Source organism: Ornithorhynchus anatinus, chromosome 13, assembly GCF_004115215.2.
Source record: "Ornithorhynchus anatinus isolate Pmale09 chromosome 13, mOrnAna1.pri.v4, whole genome shotgun sequence".
NCBI classification, from domain to species: domain Eukaryota; kingdom Metazoa; phylum Chordata; class Mammalia; order Monotremata; family Ornithorhynchidae; genus Ornithorhynchus; species Ornithorhynchus anatinus.
This window is the reverse complement of record NC_041740.1, coordinates 1,830,623-1,850,478: the sequence shown is the minus strand read 5'-3', so window position 1 is coordinate 1,850,478 and position 19,856 is coordinate 1,830,623. Positions and strand designations below refer to the sequence as shown.

Genomic DNA, 19,856 nt, shown 5'->3' with positions numbered 1-19,856 from the left:
TGGAGTTCGTCCAAGACATTTATTCTCTGGGGGATGTCAGGGGCGAGGGATGGAGGAGGTCGGGGCGGAAGCTCAGGCGCAGAAGCTGCTGGGATTATTTCCGGTTGCGGCCGGCGGGGCTGTAGCCTTGCAGGGCAGAAGCTGGGACCAGACCCGGGGGTCTGGTCGCCGGACGGTCGGGGACGGGACGGGGGGTTTACTGCTGCGGCTCTGAATTTTCTTCTTGGTCTGGACTTCCACCTGGATTTGGGCTACTACCTCGGTCTGGTCCTCTCTCTTTGCCCCGTCTGCCTTCACGGTAGCCCCGTTTGATTTTTCGCCACGTCCTCCCAATTCCCCGCCGGATACGTCCAATCATCCTGCCGAATGTTCTGAAGAATCTCTTGGTGCGGACAGACTGGAGGGAAAAAACCCCTAACTGTGACATGCGGGCCTCGTGCGAGGGGCCGCCCCGGCCCGGGACACGGGGGGTCCCGGGGGGTCAGCCTCTCCGCCCCGCCGGGCAGAGGACACCGGGCCGAGCGTGCTCCGTGGGGCCGGGGCGGACCCGCTTAACCGACGGACGGCGGGGATGGGGGTGAGGAGTGTGGGCTCCGGGGCGGCCCCCTCCCCCACACCTTTGAGCCCCTCCACCCTCCCCAGGCCCCGTCCGCCGTGCCCAGGATCGGGGCGCACGGGACAGGTCTGACCGGCGCCCGACCACCTCCTCACCCCCGGCACCTCCCACAGCCATCCTAGGCCTCAGCCCCTCGCCACCGTTGCAGCGGACGGGGGCCGCAGGGGTCAGAGAAGCTCCCCTGACCTTCCTCACCCCGCCGGCCCGGGGAGCGAGGAGAGCCCCAGACCGGCGGTGAGGGCCGAGGACGCTGAGGACAGAGACGTCTCTTCCTTCTGGGAGATCACCCCTCGCTCCCAGACTCCCCCGTCCTGTCCCGGTCGCCCCCGGTAAGGACGTGGATCCTGACCCTACCTTCCCGCTCCCCGGAAAACCTGGGAGTTCGGGGCCCCTCCCCGGCCCCCCGGCTCCAAGCCACAGTGACGGCGGCGGACACTTACCCCATCACAAGTGATTGACGCCGAGGGAGATCCCGTGGCCGAGGAGACGGTTCCGGTACATATTTTCACCAGCTGAGGGGACGGGCAGAGAGGAAGAGCGTGAGGGGAGAAAGCCCCGGGCCCCGGACCCCCACCCTTTACCCGGAACCGGGCACGGACCCGGATTCCCAGACCGGGGCGGAGCGGGCCCGCTCGGTGCCCAGAGGAAGCCTCACCCCTTTCTTTTTGAAATCGCACCGGTCGGGGACAGGGTTGTCGGACTTGCGGCACACGGTCTCCTGGACGGTGAAAGTCACCGGGATCGGCTTGGACGGGTCCACCTGTGGAGGTCCGCACGGAGGACGGGGGACGGCGTCAGGCCCCGACACGCTCGTCCCGCTCCCCTCGGCCCGACCCCTCCACCGCCCCCACCTCTGCCGGGCTCGGTTCCGCCCAGGCCGAGGAGCATTTCACAGGCCGCGACCTCGCCGGGTGGGCCAGGGGCAGTCTGACCCTGCAGCGGGAGAATGGACCGGAGGACCTCTCTGGTGCGGTCCAGCCCCGGGTCACGGAGAGGGCAGGGAGGGAGAGAGAGGGCCTCCCCGGCTCCTTCTCCCGGGCCGGTTCTAGATCTCGGAACGCACTGCTCACTCTCCCTCCACCAGAGGAAGTTCCGTCCCATCCCACGCTCTGCCCCGTCGGCCCTCAGGGCCGCCCCGGTGGGGACGGCCCGTGCTCCTGGGGTGTCCACGGTGGCTCCGGGGAGCCGGAACCCCGAGCCGAGACCCGAGGGCCATGGGGGCCCCATCAGGTTGCGGGAGGAGACCGCGGGTCCGTGGAGAGACGTCTGCTGGGGCCCAGCCCCGTCCCAGAACCGTGAATCCCCCGAGCGGCGAGGACCGCGATACTCACGGGGCCGGATTTCTTGATGTAGTGGACGAGCCGGAAGGTGCTGTCGGTGTCCGAGCCCTTGTTGTAGGAGTCGAGGGCGATTTTCACGGCCCTTCGTTGGCTCAGGCCCCGCGCCGTGGCGAGGGCCGCGGCCAGGCTGACCAGCAGCAGGACTCTCCAGCTGCCCTCCGCCATCCTGCTCTCTCCGTCCTCTTCAGCCCCGAGCGCTGCTGACCGGTCCCTCCCAGAGGTGCCCTTATATGCGGCGGTGCCCAGGTCTGGGGGGGCCTTTGCGGTCCCTCCGCCCTTCCCACAGACCCCGTCGGCCAACCCCCCCCTTTCCACGGCCGCGGAGCCTCTGATGGGGTCACCCGGGCCGGTGGGGAAATCCGCCCCCAGAGGCTTGCCAGAGGTGGGGAAACCCGGTGGGTGGGGGCGGGGGCGGGCGCCCGGGGGCTCTGGGAGGCCTGGCCGAGGGCCCGGCGGCGTCGCTTCCGGGTCCCGGTTCCGGTCGTGCCGAAAGCCAGCCGAGGAGCCCCGTGGGCTCTCCCGAGCCGCTCCGGGCCGGCTACGGGAGGCCGGGCCCGGCGCCGGTGGGCCCGAGGGAGGCTGGTGGACAGAGATTCGTTTAAAATGATATCTGTTGAAAGCGTACCACGTGCCAGGCATCGTCCTAAGCGCCGGGGCAGAGAGAATTTAATCGGTTTGGACAGGTCCTCGTCCCACACGGGGCTCACCGTCTTAATCCCTATTTTATAGACGAGCTCGCCGAGGCACAGAGGTGTGAAGCGGCTCGGCCAAGGTCTCACAGCAGACGGGTGGCAGGGCTGGGATTAGAACACAGGTCCTTCTGACTCCCGGGCCCGGACTCTATCCACTTGGCCCCACTGAGGGAGGGAGGGAGGGAGGGAGGGAGGACTGTCCGGCGGTGGGAAGGCCTAGCGCGGCCCATCGGAGATGGGAGGGTTGAGGGTGAGGGTGGGGCAGTACGCTAGCCCCGCGGGAGCTGAGAAGGTGGGCAGGTGAGCTCCGGAGACCATCGGAGCCCCATTCATTCATTCATTCGTTCAATTGTATTTTTTGAGCGCCTACTGTGTGCCGAGCACTGGACTGAACACTTGGAAGAGGACGATCTGACAGTGAATAGACCCGTTCCCTGACCACAGCGCACCCGTGGACATCCGCGCCTCCCCCGAGCCGCTGCGGCCCCCGAGTGGACCCCGCTGCCCTGGACGACAGGGGCTTCCTCCCCAGCCGGGGTCGTCGAGGCACGGCTGTGCCGGACGCCCCCCTCCCAACCCCGAACCTAGCAGGCTCGGGTCCGGACAAGGGGAGACGGAGGTTGAGCCCTGAGTCGACCGCATCGTCGGGGACAGGGGCCGGTGCCCGGCCGGCCGGGCCTGAGAGGTCCACACTGCCGTGGGAACCGTCTCTCCCGACCCCCTGATTCTGCAGCCCCCCAGGCCGCTCTCAGGGTCCCTCCTGGCCGGTGGGGGCTGCGGCCAGTCTGCCGGCACTGGGGCTGTGGGTCTGGGCTCAGCTCTTCCCCTCCGACGTCCTCCCTCCACACTGTGCTACGGGGTCTGCGCTCTGGGCCGGGGCCCGTCCTCAACCTCTGAGGTCTCCCCAGCACCCGCCAACAGCTGTGGCCGCAGCCCTAATTTCCCCACCCCTCTGGGTTTCTCCATTTCTCACCTCGTGGCCGGTTTTCGCTCCAACATTTCCCCGTCGCTGTCCTCACTCCCCCGGCCCCCACTCCGGGGGCTGCTTGCGGCAATCACCCCCAGACCACACGCCCTCCCCCGGCCCCGGCTCGCCCCGGACCGGCCAAGGCCCCTTGACCCCGGCCCCTGGATCCCTCTCCTCTCTTCACCCTTGTTCCCAGGATGGGCCTCCCGAAGCGTGTGGTCAGCACAAACCCAGGACAAGCCCCACCACTAAATCCCCTCCCCAAGGGACAACGTCTGAAAAGTTTTTTCTTAATTTATTTATTATTATTTGTTTATCATCATCTATAATTTCTTTATTTTAATGTCTGTCTCCCCCTCAAGGCTGTGAGACCACCGTGGGCAGGGAATGGGTCTGTTTAGTGTTATACTGTACTCCCCCAAGCACTTAGTGTGGTGTTTTGCGCTCAATAAATATGATCGAATAAATTGGGAACAGGCAACCAGGTCAGCGAGGGGCAGGCCAGAGACACGACCTCCCGCTCCTTCTGGGAGATGGAGGGACATCTGCATCATCTTGACCTGCTCCCTTGATTCATCTCCCCTCCCAGCCCCACAGCACTCCTGTCCCTATCTATCATTTATTGATTTCTAGTAATATCCGCTTCCCCCTCTAAACGGTAAACTCGAGGTGGGCAGGGAATGTGTCTGTTATATTGTTCGTGTGTACTCTCCTCAGTGCTTAGTAAGTGTTCTGCACACAGTAAGCGCTCAGTGAACCTCCAGCCCGGGTTCTCCTGACTCCCAGACGCGGGTTCTATCCTCTAAGCCGCGTTGAGTACCATATAATAGAGAAGAGAGATGCAATCCCTGACCATGGGGAACTTAGAATCTAGAGGGGGAGACAGACACTGAAATAAATAGAGAGAGGAGAAATGGGAGAGGGTAAGGATAAGAGCTGCGGGAGCTGGGGATGGGGTGAATATCAAGTGCGTAAAGGGGGATAGATCCAAGTTCTGAGGGGAGGCAGAGAAGAGGGATCCAGGGGCCGGGGTCAAGGGGCCTTGGCCGGTCCGGGGAGAGCGGGGGCCGGGGGAGGGCGTGTGGTCTGGGGGTGATTGCCGCAAGCAGCCCCCGGAGTGGGGGCCGGGGGAGTGAGGACAGCGACGGGGAAATGTCGGAGCGAAAGGGGAGAAGAGGGTTAAATCGGGGAAGGTCTCTTGCAGGAGTGGTGATTTTAAGAAAGCTTTGGAGATGGGGAGAGCAGTAGTCTGGCAGACATGAAGGGAAGGGAGTTCCAAGCCAGAGAGAGGGTGTGGGCGAGGGGGCTGCAGCGAGATAGACGAGACGGAGGCCCGGTGAGAAGGTTGGCATTAGAGGGGCGAAGTGAGGGGGCTGGGTTGGAGTAGGAGAGCAGGGAGGTGAGGTAGGACGGGGACTGTGAGAGCTCCAGAGCCACTAGAGGAATGAGCTGAGTAGGGCTGGAGGGGGGTAAGAGGGTGGGGGGGGGGGTCTGGCGCTCGGGGTGAACAGATGGCGGGGGGAGGGCGTGTGGTCCTGGGGTGATTGCTGCAAGCAGCCCCCGGTATGGGGTCAGGGGAAGAGAGGACAGACCCGGCCACAAGGAGTGAAATGAAGAAACCCAGAGGGGTGGGGAAACTAGGGCTTCGACCAAAGCTATCTGGGGATTGGGGGAGACCGGGGCCGTCGGAGGCCGGGGCCCAGAGTCCGGAACCCCAGAGCACAGGATGGAGGGAGAACGTCGGAAGGGGAGGAGCTGAGCCCAAACCTCTCCCCAACCCCAGAGACACCCCAGACTCACAGCCCCGCTACCGGCAGACTGGCCGCTGCCCCCACCGGCCAGGAGGGACCCTGAGAGCGGCCTGGGGGGCTGCAGAATCAGGGGGTCGGGGGAGACGGTTCCCACGGCAGCGTGGACCTCTCAGGCCCGGCCGGCCGGGCACCGGGCCCTGTCTCCGACGATGCGGTCGACTCAGGGCTCAACCTCCGTCTCCCCTTGTCCGGACCCGAGCCTGCTAGGTTCGGGGTTGGGAGGGGGGCGTCCGGCACAGCCGTGCCTCGACGACCCCGGCTGGGGAGGAAGCCCCTGTCGTCCAGGGCAGCGGGGTCCACTCGGGGGCCGCAGCGGCTCGGGGGAGGCGCGGATGTCCACGGGTGCGCTGTGGTCAGGGAACGGGTCTATTCACTGTCAGATCGTCCTCTTCCAAGTGTTCAGTCCAGTGCTCGGCACACAGTAGGCGCTCAAAAAATACAATTGAACGAATGAATGAATGAATGAATGGGGCTCCGATGGTCTCCGGAGCTCACCTGCCCACCTTCTCAGCTCCCGCGGGGCTAGCGTACTGCCCCACCCTCACCCTCAACCCTCCCATCTCCGATGGGCCGCGCTAGGCCTTCCCACCGCCGGACAGTCCTCCCTCCCTCCCTCCCTCCCTCCCTCCCTCCCTCAGTGGGGCCAAGTGGATAGAGTCCGGGCCCGGGAGTCAGAAGGACCTGTGTTCTAATCCCAGCCCTGCCACCCGTCTGCTGTGAGACCTTGGCCGAGCCGCTTCACACCTCTGTGCCTCGGCGAGCTCGTCTATAAAATAGGGATTAAGACGGTGAGCCCCGTGTGGGACGAGGACCTGTCCAAACCGATTAAATTCTCTCTGCCCCGGCGCTTAGGACGATGCCTGGCACGTGGTACGCTTTCAACAGATATCATTTTAAACGAATCTCTGTCCACCAGCCTCCCTCGGGCCCACCGGCGCCGGGCCCGGCCTCCCGTAGCCGGCCCGGAGCGGCTCGGGAGAGCCCACGGGGCTCCTCGGCTGGCTTTCGGCACGACCGGAACCGGGACCCGGAGGCGACGCCGCCGGGCCCTCGGCCAGGCCTCCCAGAGCCCCCGGGCGCCCGCCCCCGCCCCCACCCACCAGGTTTCCCCACCTCTGGCAAGCCTCTGGGGGCGGATTTCCCCACCGGCCCGGGTGACCCCATCAGAGGCTCCGCGGCCGTGGAAAGGGGGGGTTGGCCGACGGGGTCTGTGGGAAAGGTGGAGGGACCGCAAAGGCCCCCCCAGACCTGAGCACCGCCGCATATAAGGGCACCCGTGCGAGGGACCGGTCAGCAGAGCTCGGGGCTGAAGAGGACGGAGAGAGCAGGATGGCGGAGGGCAGCTGGAGAGTCCTGCTGCTGGTCAGCCTGGCCGCGGCCCTCGCCACGGCGCGGGGCCTGAGCCAGCGAAGGGCCGTGAAAATCGCCCTCGACTCCTACAGCCAGGGCTCGGACACCGACAGCACCTTCCGGCTCGTCCGCTACGTCAAATAATCCGGCCCCGTGAGTATCGCGGTCCTCGCCGCTCGGGGGATTCACGGTTCTGGGACGGGGCTGGGCCCCAGCAGACGTCTCTCCCGGGACCCGCGGTCTCCTTCCGCACCCTGACGGGGCCTCGGGTCTCGGCTCGGGGTTCCGGCTCCCCGGAGCCACCGTGGACACCCCAGGCGCACGGGCCGTCCCCACCGGGGCGGCCCTGAGGGCCGACGGGGCAGAGCGTGGGATGGGACGGAACTTCCTCTGGTGGAGGGAGAGTGAGCAGTGCGTTCCGAGATCTAGAACCGGCCCGGGAGAAGGAGCCGGGGAGGCCCTCTCTCTCCCTCCCTGCCCTCTCCGTGACCCGGGGCTGGACCGCACCAGAGAGGTCCTCCGGTCCATTCTCCCGCTGCAGGGTCAGACTGCCCCTGGCCCACCCGGCGAGGTCGCGGCCTGTGAAATGCTCCTCGGCCTGGGCGGAACCGAGTCCGGCAGAGGTGGGGCGGTGGAGGGGTCGGGCCGAGGGGGGCGGGACGAGCGTGTCGGGGCCTGACGCCGTCCCCCGTCCTCCGTGCGGACCCCCGCAGGTGGACCCGTCCAAGCCGATCCCGGTGACGTTCACCGTCCAGGAGACCGTGTGCCGCAAGTCCGACAACCCTGTCCCCGACCGGTGCGATTTCAAAAAGAAAGGGGTGAGGCTTCCTCTGGGCACCGAGCGGGCCCGCTCCGCCCCGGTCTGGGAATCCGGGTCCGTGCCCGGTTCCGGGTAAAGGGTGGGGGTCCGGGGCCCGGGGCTTTCTCCCCTCACGCTCTTCCTCTCTGCCCGTCCCCTCAGCTGGTGAAAATATGTACCGGAACCGTCTCCTCGGCCACGGGATCTCCCTCGGCGTCAATCACTTGTGATGGGGTAAGTGTCCGCCGCCGTCTCTGTGGTGTGGGGCTGGGGGGCCCCAGGTTTTCCGGGGAGCAGCGAGGTAGGGTCAGGATTCACGTCCTTACCGGGGACGAATGGGACAGGACTGGGGAGTCTGGGAGCGAGGGGTGATCTCCCAGAAGGAAGAGACGTCTCTGTCCTCAGCGTCCTCGGCCCTCACCGCCGGTCTGGGGCTCTCCTCGCTCCCCGGGCCGGCGGGGTGAGGAAGGTCAGGGGAGCTTCTCTGACCCCTGCGGCCCCCGTCCGCTGCAACGGTGGCGAGGGGCTGAGGCCTAGGATGGCTGTGGGAGGTGCCGGGGGTGAGGAGGTGGTCGGGCGCCGGTCAGACCTGTCCCGTGCGCCCCGATCCTGGGCACGGCGGACGGGGCCTGGGGAGGGTGGAGGGGCTCAAAGGTGTGGGGGAGGGGGCCGCCCCGGAGCCCACACTCCTCACCCCCATCCCCGCCGTCCGTCGGTTAAGCGGGTCCGCCCCGGCCCCACGGAGCACGCTCGGCCCGGTGTCCTCTGCCCGGCGGGGCGGAGAGGCTGACCCCCCGGGAGCCCGGTGTCCCGGGCCGGGGCGGCCCCTCGCACGAGGCCCGCATGTCACAGTTAGGGGTTTTTTCCCTCCAGTCTGTCCGCACCAAGAGATTCTTCAGAACATTCGGCAGGATGATTGGACGTATCCGGCGGGGAATTGGGAAGACGTGGCGAAAAATCAAACGGGGCTACCGTGAAGGCAGACGGGGCAAGGAGAGAGGACCAGACCGAGGTAGTAGCCCAAATCCAGGTGGAAGTCCAGACCAAGAAGAAAATTCAGAGCCGCAGCAGTAAACCCCCCGTCCCGTCCCCGACCGTCCGGCGACCAGACCCCCGGGTCTGGTCCCAGCTTCTGCCCTGCAAGGCTACAGCCCCGCCGGCCGCAACCGGAAATAATCCCAGCAGCTTCTGCGCCTGAGCTTCCGCCCCGACCTCCTCCATCCCTCGCCCCTGACATCCCCCAGAGAATAAATGTCTTGGACGAACTCCATCGTGGTGCATTTTTTTATGGCATCCGTTAAGCACTTATTCTGTGTCAAGTACTGTTCTACGCTCAGCGGGCGGTACGGGATTATCAGGTCGGAACCAATCCCTGTCCCACAGGCGCTCGCGGTCTAAGTAGGAGAGACTAGGATTTAATTCTCATTTTGCAGGTGACGAAACTGAGGCCCAGAGAAGTAAAGTGACTTTCCCGAGGTCACGCAGCAAGCGATCGGCAGAGCCGGGATTAGAGCCTATGTCTTCTAACTCCCAGGCCCAGGCTGCTTCTCTCTCTCTTCCCACCCTCCCCGATCCTTCATCCCTCTGCTCTCCCCTTCAGGTGAGAAGTTGGGATAGAAGAGCGGCGAGAAGCAGCGTGGCCTAGTGGATAGAGCAAGAGCCTAGGAGGCAGAGGGACCTGTAACATGTGCCCTTGGGCGAGTCACTTCATTCCTCTGGGCCTCAGTTCCCTCATCTGTAAAATGGGGATTAAGACCCTGAGCCCCACTGGGACGGGACGTGTCCACCCCCATTTGCTTTCCCTCTAGACTGGGAGCTCATCGCCGGCAGGGAATGCGTCTGTTCATTTTTGCCTCTCCCAAGTGCTTAGGACAGTGCTCTGCACACAGCCAGCGCTCGATAAATACGATCGAACGCACGACCGACTGACTGATCGCACGGCGCCGGGGCCTCTCAAAGGCCACGGATGTCGATTCCGAGTTTCATTCCCTTTCCGTTAATCCGCAGTCCACTAGATGGAACTGTAAGATGCCGAAAGTGGTCGGACCGACCCGGCGTCAGAGACGTGCAGGCCAGGGTCCGGACTGGGGGGGCGGGGGGAGGCGTACCAGGGGTCATTTCGTCCATCCCCCTGCCCTCAGTCAGGGCAGCACCCCGAGAGACGGTCTCTTGCTCTTAAAGCCTCCAGGGAAGGAAGAGAACTGCCCCCCTCCCCGGCCCACCGCCTCCGTTTCTTCCATTCCTCAGGGGAGGAGGCCACGCAGCTGAGAGAAAGCTCGTTTCCGCTGCTAACTAGACTGTCTGCTCGTTGCGGGCAGGGAATATGTCTTTTCATTATTGTATCGTCCTCTCCCAAGCGCTCGGAGAAGGAGCAGGCAGTAGTGGGTAGAGCACGGCCCCGGGAGCCAACAGGTCGTGGGTTCTAGTCCCGGCGGCTCCGCCACCTGTCTGCCGGGCGACCTTGGACGAGTCGCTTATCTCCTCTGTGCCTCAAGGTTCCCTCATCTATGACGTGGGGGTTGAGACCGTGAGCCTCACGCGGGACAGGGACTGTGTCCAACCCGATTTGCTCGTATCCACCCCGGCGGAGAGGCCCTGAGAAATTCATAATAATAATAATAATGTTGGTATCTGTTAAGTGCTTATTATGTGCCAAGCACTCTTCCAAGCGCTGGGGTAGATGCAAGGTGACCAGGTTGTCCCACGTGGGGATCACAGTCTTCATCCCCATTTTCCAGATGAGGTCACTGAGGCACAGAGAAGTTAAGTGACTTGCCCACGGTCACACGGCGGACGTATGGCGGAGCTGGGATCAGAACCCAGGTCCTTCTGACTCCCGGGCCCGGCCTCTTTCCGATAAGTCGTGCTGCTTCTCATTAAGCCACACTGCGTAGCACAGGGCTCCGCACGCAGTGAGCGCTCAAAAAATACGATTGACTGACCGCTCCGAATTCCTCTATCTCGCTGCCGACCCCTTTCCCACATCCTCCCCCTAGCCTGGGACTCTCCGTATTCGCCAGATCACCACTCTCTCTACCTTCGAAGCGTCTCCTCCAAGAGGCCTTCCCCGATTAAGCCCTATTCCCCCCCACCCCCCCGGCTCCGGGGACTTCAATACGTGACCTTCGGACACTTGACGTTGACCCACCTCCAAAGCACTTAAATCCACAGCTTTACATTATATATTATAAATTATTTATTCATATTAGCATCTGTCTCCCCCTCTAGACCGTAGGCCCGTTACGGACGGGGGACGTGACGGCTAATTCTGTTGTACTCTCCCAAGCGCTGAGAACAGGGTGCTGAGCGTGGCGAGCGCCCGATAAATACGATCGATCGATTAATAAGGGATCCGTTAACCAGGTGACCTCGTGTCTACCGAGGGTCAGGACTGGACAGACGAAGCCGACGACCTCTTTTAACCAGCCGAGGACACCGCGGCTCCGAGAGGTCGAGCGATTGGAGAATCGGCGCGGCCTAGCGCGGAAATAATAATGCTACTACTAATAAAAATGGTTCAGTAAGCGCTTACTGTGTGCCAAGCACCGTTTTAAGTGCCGATGGGAGGAAAAGCTAAGCGGGTTGTCCCACGTGGGGCTCACGGTCTTAATCCCCATTTTACAGATGAGGGAACTGAGGCCCAGAGAAGTTTAGTCACCTGCCCAAAGTCACACAGCTGACAAGTGGAGGAGCCGGAATTAGAACCCACGACCTCTGACTCCCAAGCCCGGGATCTTTCCACTGAGCCATGCTGCTTCTCAAGAACCCAGGCCTGGGAGTCAGAAGGACCTGGGCTCTGTCACATGCCAGCTGTGTGACCCTGGGCAAGTCACTTCATTTCCCCGTGCCTCGGTTCCCTCGTCTGTAAAATGGGGATTCTATATCGGTTCTCCCTCCTACTTAGAGTGTGAGGCCTGTGTGGGCCGGGGACTGGGTCCAATCTTGCACAGCGCTTGACACGTAGTAAATGCTCAACAAATAGAAGCTCGTTGTGGGCAGGGACTGTGTCTGTTTATTGTTCTGTTGCCCTGTTCCAAGCCCTTAGCACAGTGCTTTGTACACAGTAAGCGCTCGGGAAATAATAATTATAGCATTTGCAGGCACTGTACCAATCGCTCGGGTGAATTCAAGCAAATTGGGTCGGACACGGTCTCTGTCCACGTGGGGCTCATAGTCTCCATCCCCATTTTCCAGATGAGGGAAGTGAGGCACCGAGAAGTGATTTGCCCAAGGTCCCTCTGCCATGCTGCTTCCCAAACTGTACTTTCCAAGCGCTTAGTACAGTGCTCTGCACACAGTAAGCGCTCAATAAATTGACTGACAATGAAATACTACTTGGACTGCGAACGCTGTGTGGGATACGGATTGCGTCCAACCTAGTACAGCGTTCGACACGCAGTAAACGCTTAACGGATACCCCGATTCTTCTTATTATTTGCTCCGGGTCAACCGGAGGACGAGTTCACAGGCGGGGCCGGAGACCGGGCATCCCCCCGCACCCCGCTTTCCCTCCTCATCTGTCAGAGCCGCACAGATGAACCGCTCTCCGCTGCCCTGGAAAAAAATTACCCCGAAGCACGTGAGCGTCCTGTGAAACGCAGCGTGAAATCCAATTAGCAGCACGGATGGTCCGAAACCAGAGTCAGATGCCGAGGTTATGGCTGGTAATTGGGCTTGGGGTCGGGGGCGGACCGGAGAGGGACGGGAACGTGGGTCCTGCCCCGTCGCCCGAGTCTCTCCCGACTCCGTCTGAGGTCTCTGGGGTCGCGGCCTCTCAAGGCGGGGTGTCTTGTCTCCCCTGGCCGCTCCCCGGCTGGGTGGACACCGTCCTCCCTATTCCTTAAGTGCTTACTATGTAGGGGAAGCAGCGTGGCTCAGTGGAAAGAGCCTGGGCTTCGGAGTCAGAGGTCATGGGTTCGACTCCCGGCTCTGCCACTTGTCAGCCGTGTGACCGCGGACAAGTCGCTTCACCTTCTCTGGGCTTGTTTCCTCATCTGTAAAATGGGGATTAACTGTGAGCCTCACGTGGGACAACCTGATTCCCCTGTATCTACCCAGCGCTTAGAACAGTGCTCTGCACATAGTAAGCGCTTAACAAATACAAATGCCACCCATCAGGCACTGTACTAACCGCTGGGGAAGATAGACGCTAATCAGCTTGGACCTTCTCCCTGTACCTCAGTCTCGTCTAACTCACCACCGACCTCCCAGCCCGACTCCAAGGTCCTGGCTGTGACCACTAGGCCACACTGCTTCTCATTGCATCCAACCCCCTGACATAGCCTGACCTCAGCCCCCCTTCAACCTCTGCCCTCTCCCCCGCCCAAACCTCTGACCCCGTCCCTTCTTGTCGGACCCGGGTTCTAATCCCCGCTCCGCCACCCATCGGCTGCGCGACCTTGGGCAACTCACTAAATTTCTCTGTGCCTCAGTTCCCTCATCTGTAAAATGGGGATTGTGAGCCCCATATGGGACAGGGACTATGCCCAACCTGATTAGCCTGTATCTACCCCAGCGCCTAGAACAGTGCTTGATCCCTAGTAAGCGCTTAACAAATGCCATCATCCTAATTAATAAAGAAGCAGCGTGGCTCAGTGGAAAGAGCCCGGGCTTGGGAGTCAGAGGCCGTGGGTTCTAATCCCGGCTCCGCCGCCTGTCAGCTGTGTGACTTTGGGCAAGTCACTTCACTTCTCGGTGCCTCGGTTCCCTCATCTGTAAAATGGGGATTAAGACTGTGAGCCCCACGTGGGACAACCTGATCACCTTGTATCTCCCTCAACGCTTAGAACAGAGCTTGGCACATAGTAAACGCTTAACAAATGCTATTATTATTATTATTATTATTATCCCGGGGTCGGGGCAGGGGAAGGAGGTGGGGCGCAGTCTGGCCAGCAGAGGGCGCCAGGCGCTTTGAGGTCGTGGTGGGCAGGAATTTATTTAACAGAGTCCCTTCCCAAGCGTTTAGTACAGTGCATTGCACTCAATAAGAGCTCAGTAAATACAATGGAATGAAGTAAATGAATAAAGGCTAAAGCTGTTCTTTTTTGCATGATACTCCACTCTCCACCTCCTGGAACGTGTCCAGCTTCCCGTTGGGTGAAGCTGGGCCCAGCCCCATCCCCCTATTTATCCATAATAATAATAATAATGACGATGTTGGTATTTGTTAAGCACTTACTACGTGCCGGGCACTGTTCTAAGCGCCGGGGGAGATAGAGGGTCATCAGGTTGTCCCATTTGGGGCCCACAGTCTGGATCCCCATTTTACAGGTGAGGCACTGAGAAGTCAAGTGATTTACCCGAAGTCTAACAGGTGGCGGAGCCGGGATTAGAACCCGTGACTTCTGAGTCCTAAGCCCGTGCTCTTTCCAAGGAGCTTTTTCTCTTTCCATTCCCCCCCGCCCACCTCTGAGAGGGAAGGGAGGGAGAGAGAAAGAAGGGAACCCCGCACTGAGAGCATCGATTAGACTGTGAGCCCGTCAATGGGCAGGGATTGTCTCTATCTGCTGCCGAACTGTCCATTCCAAGCGCTTAGTACGGTGCTCTGCACATAGTAACCGCTCAAAAAATACTATTGAATGAAAGAATCCCCTGCTAAGGGACCAAAGCCGCGCCATCCCGATGCCGAAAATTATTATTATTATGCGTAATTATAATAACGATGGCGATGATAATCACCGTGGTGTTTGTTAAGCGCTTATTATGTTCCGGGCACTGTGCTAGCACTGGATTAGATCCAAGATAATCAGGGTGTCCTCTCTCAAGCGCTCAGTCCAGTGCTCTGCACACAGTCAGCGCTCAATAAATAGGGCTGAATGAATGAGCAGCACTCAGGTGTTTCGAGGGTTGTAGGGCAGCCCTGCCGGGAGCCACTGCTCCTTTAAGACCCCAGAGGCTTCATGAGAAGGAGAGGGTCTGCCTCAGTTTCCACGTGGAAAGGAGCCAGAGCGTGGCCCACCTTGGGCTTCGGTGAGCAGGGGGGCTCTGGCTGCTTCCGCTATCCCCTCTCTTTTTTAGGGAGGGTCTGGGATGGGATTATTGTTGCTTATTTGGCTTTGGCGACCGGGGGGATGAGGGTTATCAGGGGTCCGGCTGGTGGGGCGGAGAGGGGCTTGGAGGAGACGCTGATGACGACGTTTCAGAGATGACTTAAATTTACATTTTGCTGAACCGTGGGGGGCGTGAAGGTTGAGGGGTCAAGGGAGAGGTGCTGGGGTGCTCGAGGTCTCCACATCAGCCCCCTTCCCTCCCCAGTTATTTTCAGCCTCCCGTTGTCACCGTCTTCACACCTGAAACTCTGCAGCCTCCGGCCTCCCGGGAATATCCTTATTTTATACTCTCCCAAACGCTTCATACGGTGCTCTGCGCCCGGGGGAGTGCTCAAGAAAAAGGTTACAGCGAAGCAGCCGTGGTGTCATGGCTAGAGCCCGGGCCTGGGAGTCGGAAGGTCATGGGTTCTAATCCCCGCTCTGCCGCTTGCCCGCTGTGTGACCTTGGGCAAGTCACTTCAATTCTCTGGGCCTCGGTGACCTCATGTGGAAAATGGGGATGAAGCCTGTGAGCCCCATGTGGGACAACCTGGTATCTACTCCAGCGCTTAGAACAGTGCTTGGCCCTTAACAAATACTATTATTAGTAGTATTATTATTACAGGGCCTGGCCCGTAGTAAGCCCGTAACAAACACTGTTATTATGATGATGATGATTGAACGAATGCTCTGCACACAGTAGGAGCTCAATAAAAATGATTGACTGACCGATTGACCGCCCCCCCAAGCCTCCAAAATAGATCCCCCCCCCTTCCTCCCTCCGCCCCAAACCCCAGAGCTAATGAGAGCACTAAAGGACGTGATTAATAGGCCCGGCGGCCTGCTCCCCAAAGACCCCAATCCCCGCCCCGGGAGCCATCCGGTTGACCTTCCCGGGTGATGAATGGGATGACCGCGAAGCTTCAGACGTGGCCGGCCCCCCCCACCTCCCAACCACCTTCGTCCTGGCAGCCAGAGCCTCCCGCCCCCCCGTTAAACAAACAAACTCGGCCGCTGACGAACCCGTCTCTTCCCCACCTCCGTTCCTTCATTCGACCGTATTTCATTCAATTAATTCAATCGAATTTATCGAGTCCTTACCGCGATGCAGAGCCCTAGATTAAACGTTGGGGAGAGGATGGTGCAACAGTAAACAGACACATTCACTCAGTCGTATTTATTGAGCTCTTAGTGAGTGCGGAACATTGGAGCGAGCGCTTGGGAGAGGACAACGGTTAACGGACGCGTTCCCCGGCCCCAACCCGCTCGACGGACTGACCGTTTCCAGGGAGAGCAAGATCCGGAGGGGGGGCTGGGGCCGTCCGGCTGCTTCCGAATCACGGAAGGCTTCTTGAAAGAGGAGGCTGTGGGGTGACTCCGGCTGCTCCCCTCCCCTCCCGTGCCACCTCCGCTTCCCCGGCCTACTCCCGGTGGGCTCCCTCCCTCCCTCCAGGCACGCGCCGGCCAGATTTAGAAAGCCTCCGGCCTTGACCCTCTGCCAAGGTAAGCAGGCCTAGCCGAGCTCACGTGCGTCCACGAGCTGGACCGAGGCCTGGGGCTAGCCCGGCCGCTCTCCCTGCCAACCGGCCCCTGGCACGGGGCCCCTGGCGTCCGGGCCTCCTCGACCCTCTGCCCCGTGACCCTTGACCCCGGCCCCTCCGGCCCGGTCCACTTGTCACCCTTCGGAAAGGGAGAAGAGTTGGGGAGTCCGAGGGGTCGACGAGGCCTCTGAACCCCCAGCCTGGGGTTCCCTCCCCGCCCCCCTCCACCCGACTCAAAGGGGCTCCTGGCCCTGGTGGGGGAGGGGTCTGCAAATCTGTACCAGTAAATAAATAAATAAATGGCGGTGTTTCGTTAAGCGCTTCCTATGTGCAAAGCACCGTTCTAAGCGCTGGGGGATACAAGGTGATCAGGTTGTCCCACGTGGGGCTCACAGTTTTCATCCCCATCTGACAGATGAGGGAACTGAGGCCCAGAGAAGTGAAGCGACTCGTCCAAAGTTCACCCCGCTGGCAAGGGGCGGAGCCGGGATTAGAACCCACGACCTCTGACTCCCAAGCCCGGGCTCTTGCCACTGAGCCGCGCTGCTTCCCCGGTGAGGGCAGAGTCCCCAGCTCAGGCCCATGTAGGGTAGGGATGTCTGGGCCGGGGGGCGGATTTCATCCCCTCGTTCATCTCGGCTCCCCCTGAAACTTGGGCGGGAGAGGGAGAGAGGATGGGGCGGTGGCGGGGGACGACTGTGACCTCTCCCCCCACCTTCTCCCTCCCTCTCTCCCCTCCTGCTGCAGTAGGACAGATGCCCAGCCCCCCCTTGCATGGAAAATGGGGAGGGGGGGAAGCCAGCAGCTGGGACTGGGGGAGGAGGAAGAAGGGAGGGGGAGGAGGATCGATAGCTCAGGGATATTTATTGAGCACTAACTTTGCGCAGGGCACTGTATTAAGCAGTTGGGAGAGTAAGATACCCACAAGATCCAAGGACTCCAGACCCCTCAGCTTCGGCCGGACCCGGAGATCATCAGGCTAATCAGTAGTCCCTCATGGGACGACCCCGTCTAACGGGGAGGGAGAACGGCTAAGGGACGCCCATTTTACAGATGAGGGAACTGAGGCGTAGAGAAGTCAAGGGACTTGAACGAGGTCACTCAGCAGGCCAGAGGTCCCCTGGCTCCCAGGTTTGGGGGTCTTTCCTCTAGGGCATGCTGAGCTAATATAGAATACAGCATGGCTTAGTGGAAAGAGCATGATCTTGGGAGTCAGAGGACGTGGGTTCTAATCCCAGCTCCGCCACCTGTGACCTTGGGCAAGCCACTTTTCTGTGCTTCAGTGACCTCATCTGGTAAATGGGGATTAAAAGTGTGAGACCCACGTGGGACACCCTGATTTCCCTGTATCTACCCCAGCACTTAGAATAGTGCTTGGCATACGGTAAGTCTTAACAAATGCCATTATTATTATTATTATTATTATTGTAGGCCTGCCATTTCCTGCATTAGGGGATACACAGCCCAGTTCATAGTCGACAAAGAAGTGAGGGCAGACAGGAGCCAAAGGAGACAGGATCTAACACCCTAAGACCTCCCAACCCCCATCTTGCAAAGGGCAGGTGGAGACAGAGTAATAAAGAACCAGAGCTTTCATCTGTTTATTGTTGCATTGTACTCTCTCAAGTGCTTAGGACAGTGCTCTGCACACAATAAGTGCTCCATAAATATGACCACTGAGGGAGGGGAGGGGGTAGAATGGAGCAGAGGGGGGCAGGAAGAGATAGGAAAAAGCAAGAGGCTCTAGCTAAGAGTTCCCATGGTGATGGAAGGATGCAGTGTCGCTCTAGCTATTGGTCCCCATGGCGATGGAGGACTCCAGGGATGCTCTGGCAACGGAGAGCCCTGGGGATGCTCTAGTTAAGTTTCCATGGTGATAGAGGGATGCAGGAATGCTCTAGTTAGTAGACGGAGGGCTGAAAGGACGTGCTAGCTAACAGTTTCCATGGTGACGAAGGGGTTCGGGGATGCTCTAGTTACCTGTTCCAGTGGTGATGGATGGATGCAGGGATGCTCTAGCTGTTGGTCCCCATGGAGACGGCTTCAGAGATCCTCAGGTTAGCGGTGTCTTCAGCAGTGGAGGCCTGCAAGGATGGACTAGTGAAGATGCAGTATATTCGATCTCGAGATTCCAAGGTGTGTAAGGGGACCCTAGTGACCAGTGGTCCAGGGCCCAGGCAGAACTGGGTCTAACTGACCCTCCGGAAGCGCTTTCTATACGACAGCTGTTGGAGACGTTTTGACCCACCGCTTTGTGAATTTCCATTCACCTCTCTCCTTCTCCGGGGTCGTTCTCTGGGGTTCTGTTTCCCAGTTGGGACCCGTCTCTTTCTTCCGGGAGGGTTGGGGGCGGGAAGGGAGGGCACCTCTCTAACAGTTGGGCACTGTGAGTCAGCATGCCGCTCTGCTGGGGCCGAGGTGTGAAGGATTTCCCTTCCTTTGGCAGTGCCCCTGACCTGCTGGGACACTCATCATCATCCCACCCCCTTCCTGCGGAAGAGGCTGGGGATGGTGGGGTGGGAAAGATGGTTGGGGAGACAAGGGGAGGAGGAGGAGAGGGAAGAAAAGGGGGAAAGAGGTGGAAGAGAGAGAAGGAGGGGGAAGAGGAGAAAGGAGGAAGAGGAGGAGGTGAAGGAGGGTCGAGGAGGAGAAAGGAGGAAGAGGAGGAGGTGAAGGAGGGTCGAGGAGGAGAAAGGAGGAAGAGGAGGAGGTGGAGGGTCGAGGAGGAGAAAGGAGAAGGGAAGGGGGAAGAGGAGAAAGGAGGGGGGAAGAGGAGACGAAGGAGAAGGGAAGGAAGAGAAAGGAGGAGGAGGAAGAGGGGAAGTAAAGGGCGGAGGGAGGAGAGGAAAAGAGAAGAGAGGAGGAAAAGGAGAAGGGGAGGAGAGGAGGAAGAAGAGAAGGGGGGTAAAAGGAAGAGGGAGGAGAGGAAACAGAGAAGGAGAGGAGAAGGAGGAAGGGGGATAAAGGAGAGGAAGGAAGAGAAGACGAGGAGGAGAAGGTGGGGGAAGGGGAGGAGAAGGAATAGGCGGTGGGGAAGAGGAGGAGAATTTCTGGGGCCTCTGAGGTGTTAGCTGGCTGGAAATGATTGGAAAATAATCTGGGAGATTTAGGACTAACCTACCATCCCTGACAGCGGGAAGAATGGGAGAGAGGAGCTCATGGTGGGACAAGAGGGGGAATTTATTGGGCTGGGCTTTCCCAGCCATGTCTGTCAACCAATCAGTCCATTAAACAATCAGAAGTATTGAAGGAGAAGCGATTGCATTCACAACCCTTTACTAGGTGGTTGGAAGAGTAGAGAAGCAGCATTGCCTAGAGGAAAGAGCCCAGGCTTGGGAGTCGGAAGATGTGGGTTCTAATCCTGCCTCCGCTACTTGCCTGCTGTGTGACTTTGAACAAGTCACTTAACGTCTCTGAGCCTCAGCTCCCTCCTCTTGTAAAATGGGGATTTTTAATACGTGTTCTCCTTTCTACTTACCCAGTGAGAACCATATGGGACCTGATGATCCTGCATTTACCCCAGCGCTTAGTACAGTGCGTGGGACATGCTAAACGCTTAATGAAGTCTTCTTCTTATTATTATAAGGAGCTTCCAGTCGAGTTTACAAACTATCAAAGCAGGCAGGGCCCTCTAGGAAGGATCAGGCCCGGATGGAAAGGCGGGAGTGAGTCGGGGAAGGCTTCTGGGAGGAGGTGGCTTCTTGGGGGGGGG

At 60.2% G+C, this 19,856-nt stretch overlaps 1 protein-coding gene and 1 long non-coding RNA gene across 2 annotated transcripts; one reads left to right on the top strand and one right to left on the bottom strand.

The window, feature by feature from the left end:
* On the bottom strand, positions 1 to 2,153 carry LOC103165811 (cathelicidin-6-like). Its single transcript, XM_029077363.1, has 4 exons — positions 1,948 to 2,153; positions 1,272 to 1,376; positions 1,057 to 1,128; positions 1 to 397 (listed from the first exon to the last, which is right to left on the bottom strand). The coding sequence occupies exons 1-4, from the start codon at positions 2,119 to 2,121 to the stop codon at positions 197 to 199; spliced, it is 552 nt and encodes a 183-aa protein (XP_028933196.1). The 5' UTR covers positions 2,122 to 2,153; the 3' UTR covers positions 1 to 196.
* Positions 2,154 to 6,724: 4,571 nt separating this feature from the next.
* LOC114815929 lies at positions 6,725 to 8,845 on the top strand. The gene is made up of 4 exons (XR_003763727.1): positions 6,725 to 6,929; positions 7,490 to 7,594; positions 7,738 to 7,809; positions 8,449 to 8,845. It is a non-coding gene; the product is annotated as an uncharacterized LOC114815929 (long non-coding RNA).
* The last annotated feature ends 11,011 nt before the right edge of the window (positions 8,846 to 19,856 follow it).

What these genes read in the sequence shown, in the direction of transcription:
- LOC103165811 (XM_029077363.1), bottom strand. Translation starts at nt 2,121, where the DNA reads ATGGCGGAGGGCAGCTGGAGAGTCCTGCTGCTGGTCAGCCTGGCCGCG. An exon ending in ACATCAAGAAATCCGGCCCC is followed by an intron (nt 1,377 to 1,947) that starts GTGAGTATCGCG and finishes GGACCTCCACAG; the next exon opens with GTGGACCCGTCCAAGCCGAT. An exon ending in CGTCAATCACTTGTGATGGG is followed by an intron (nt 398 to 1,056) that starts GTAAGTGTCCGC and finishes TTTTCCCTCCAG; the next exon opens with TCTGTCCGCACCAAGAGATT.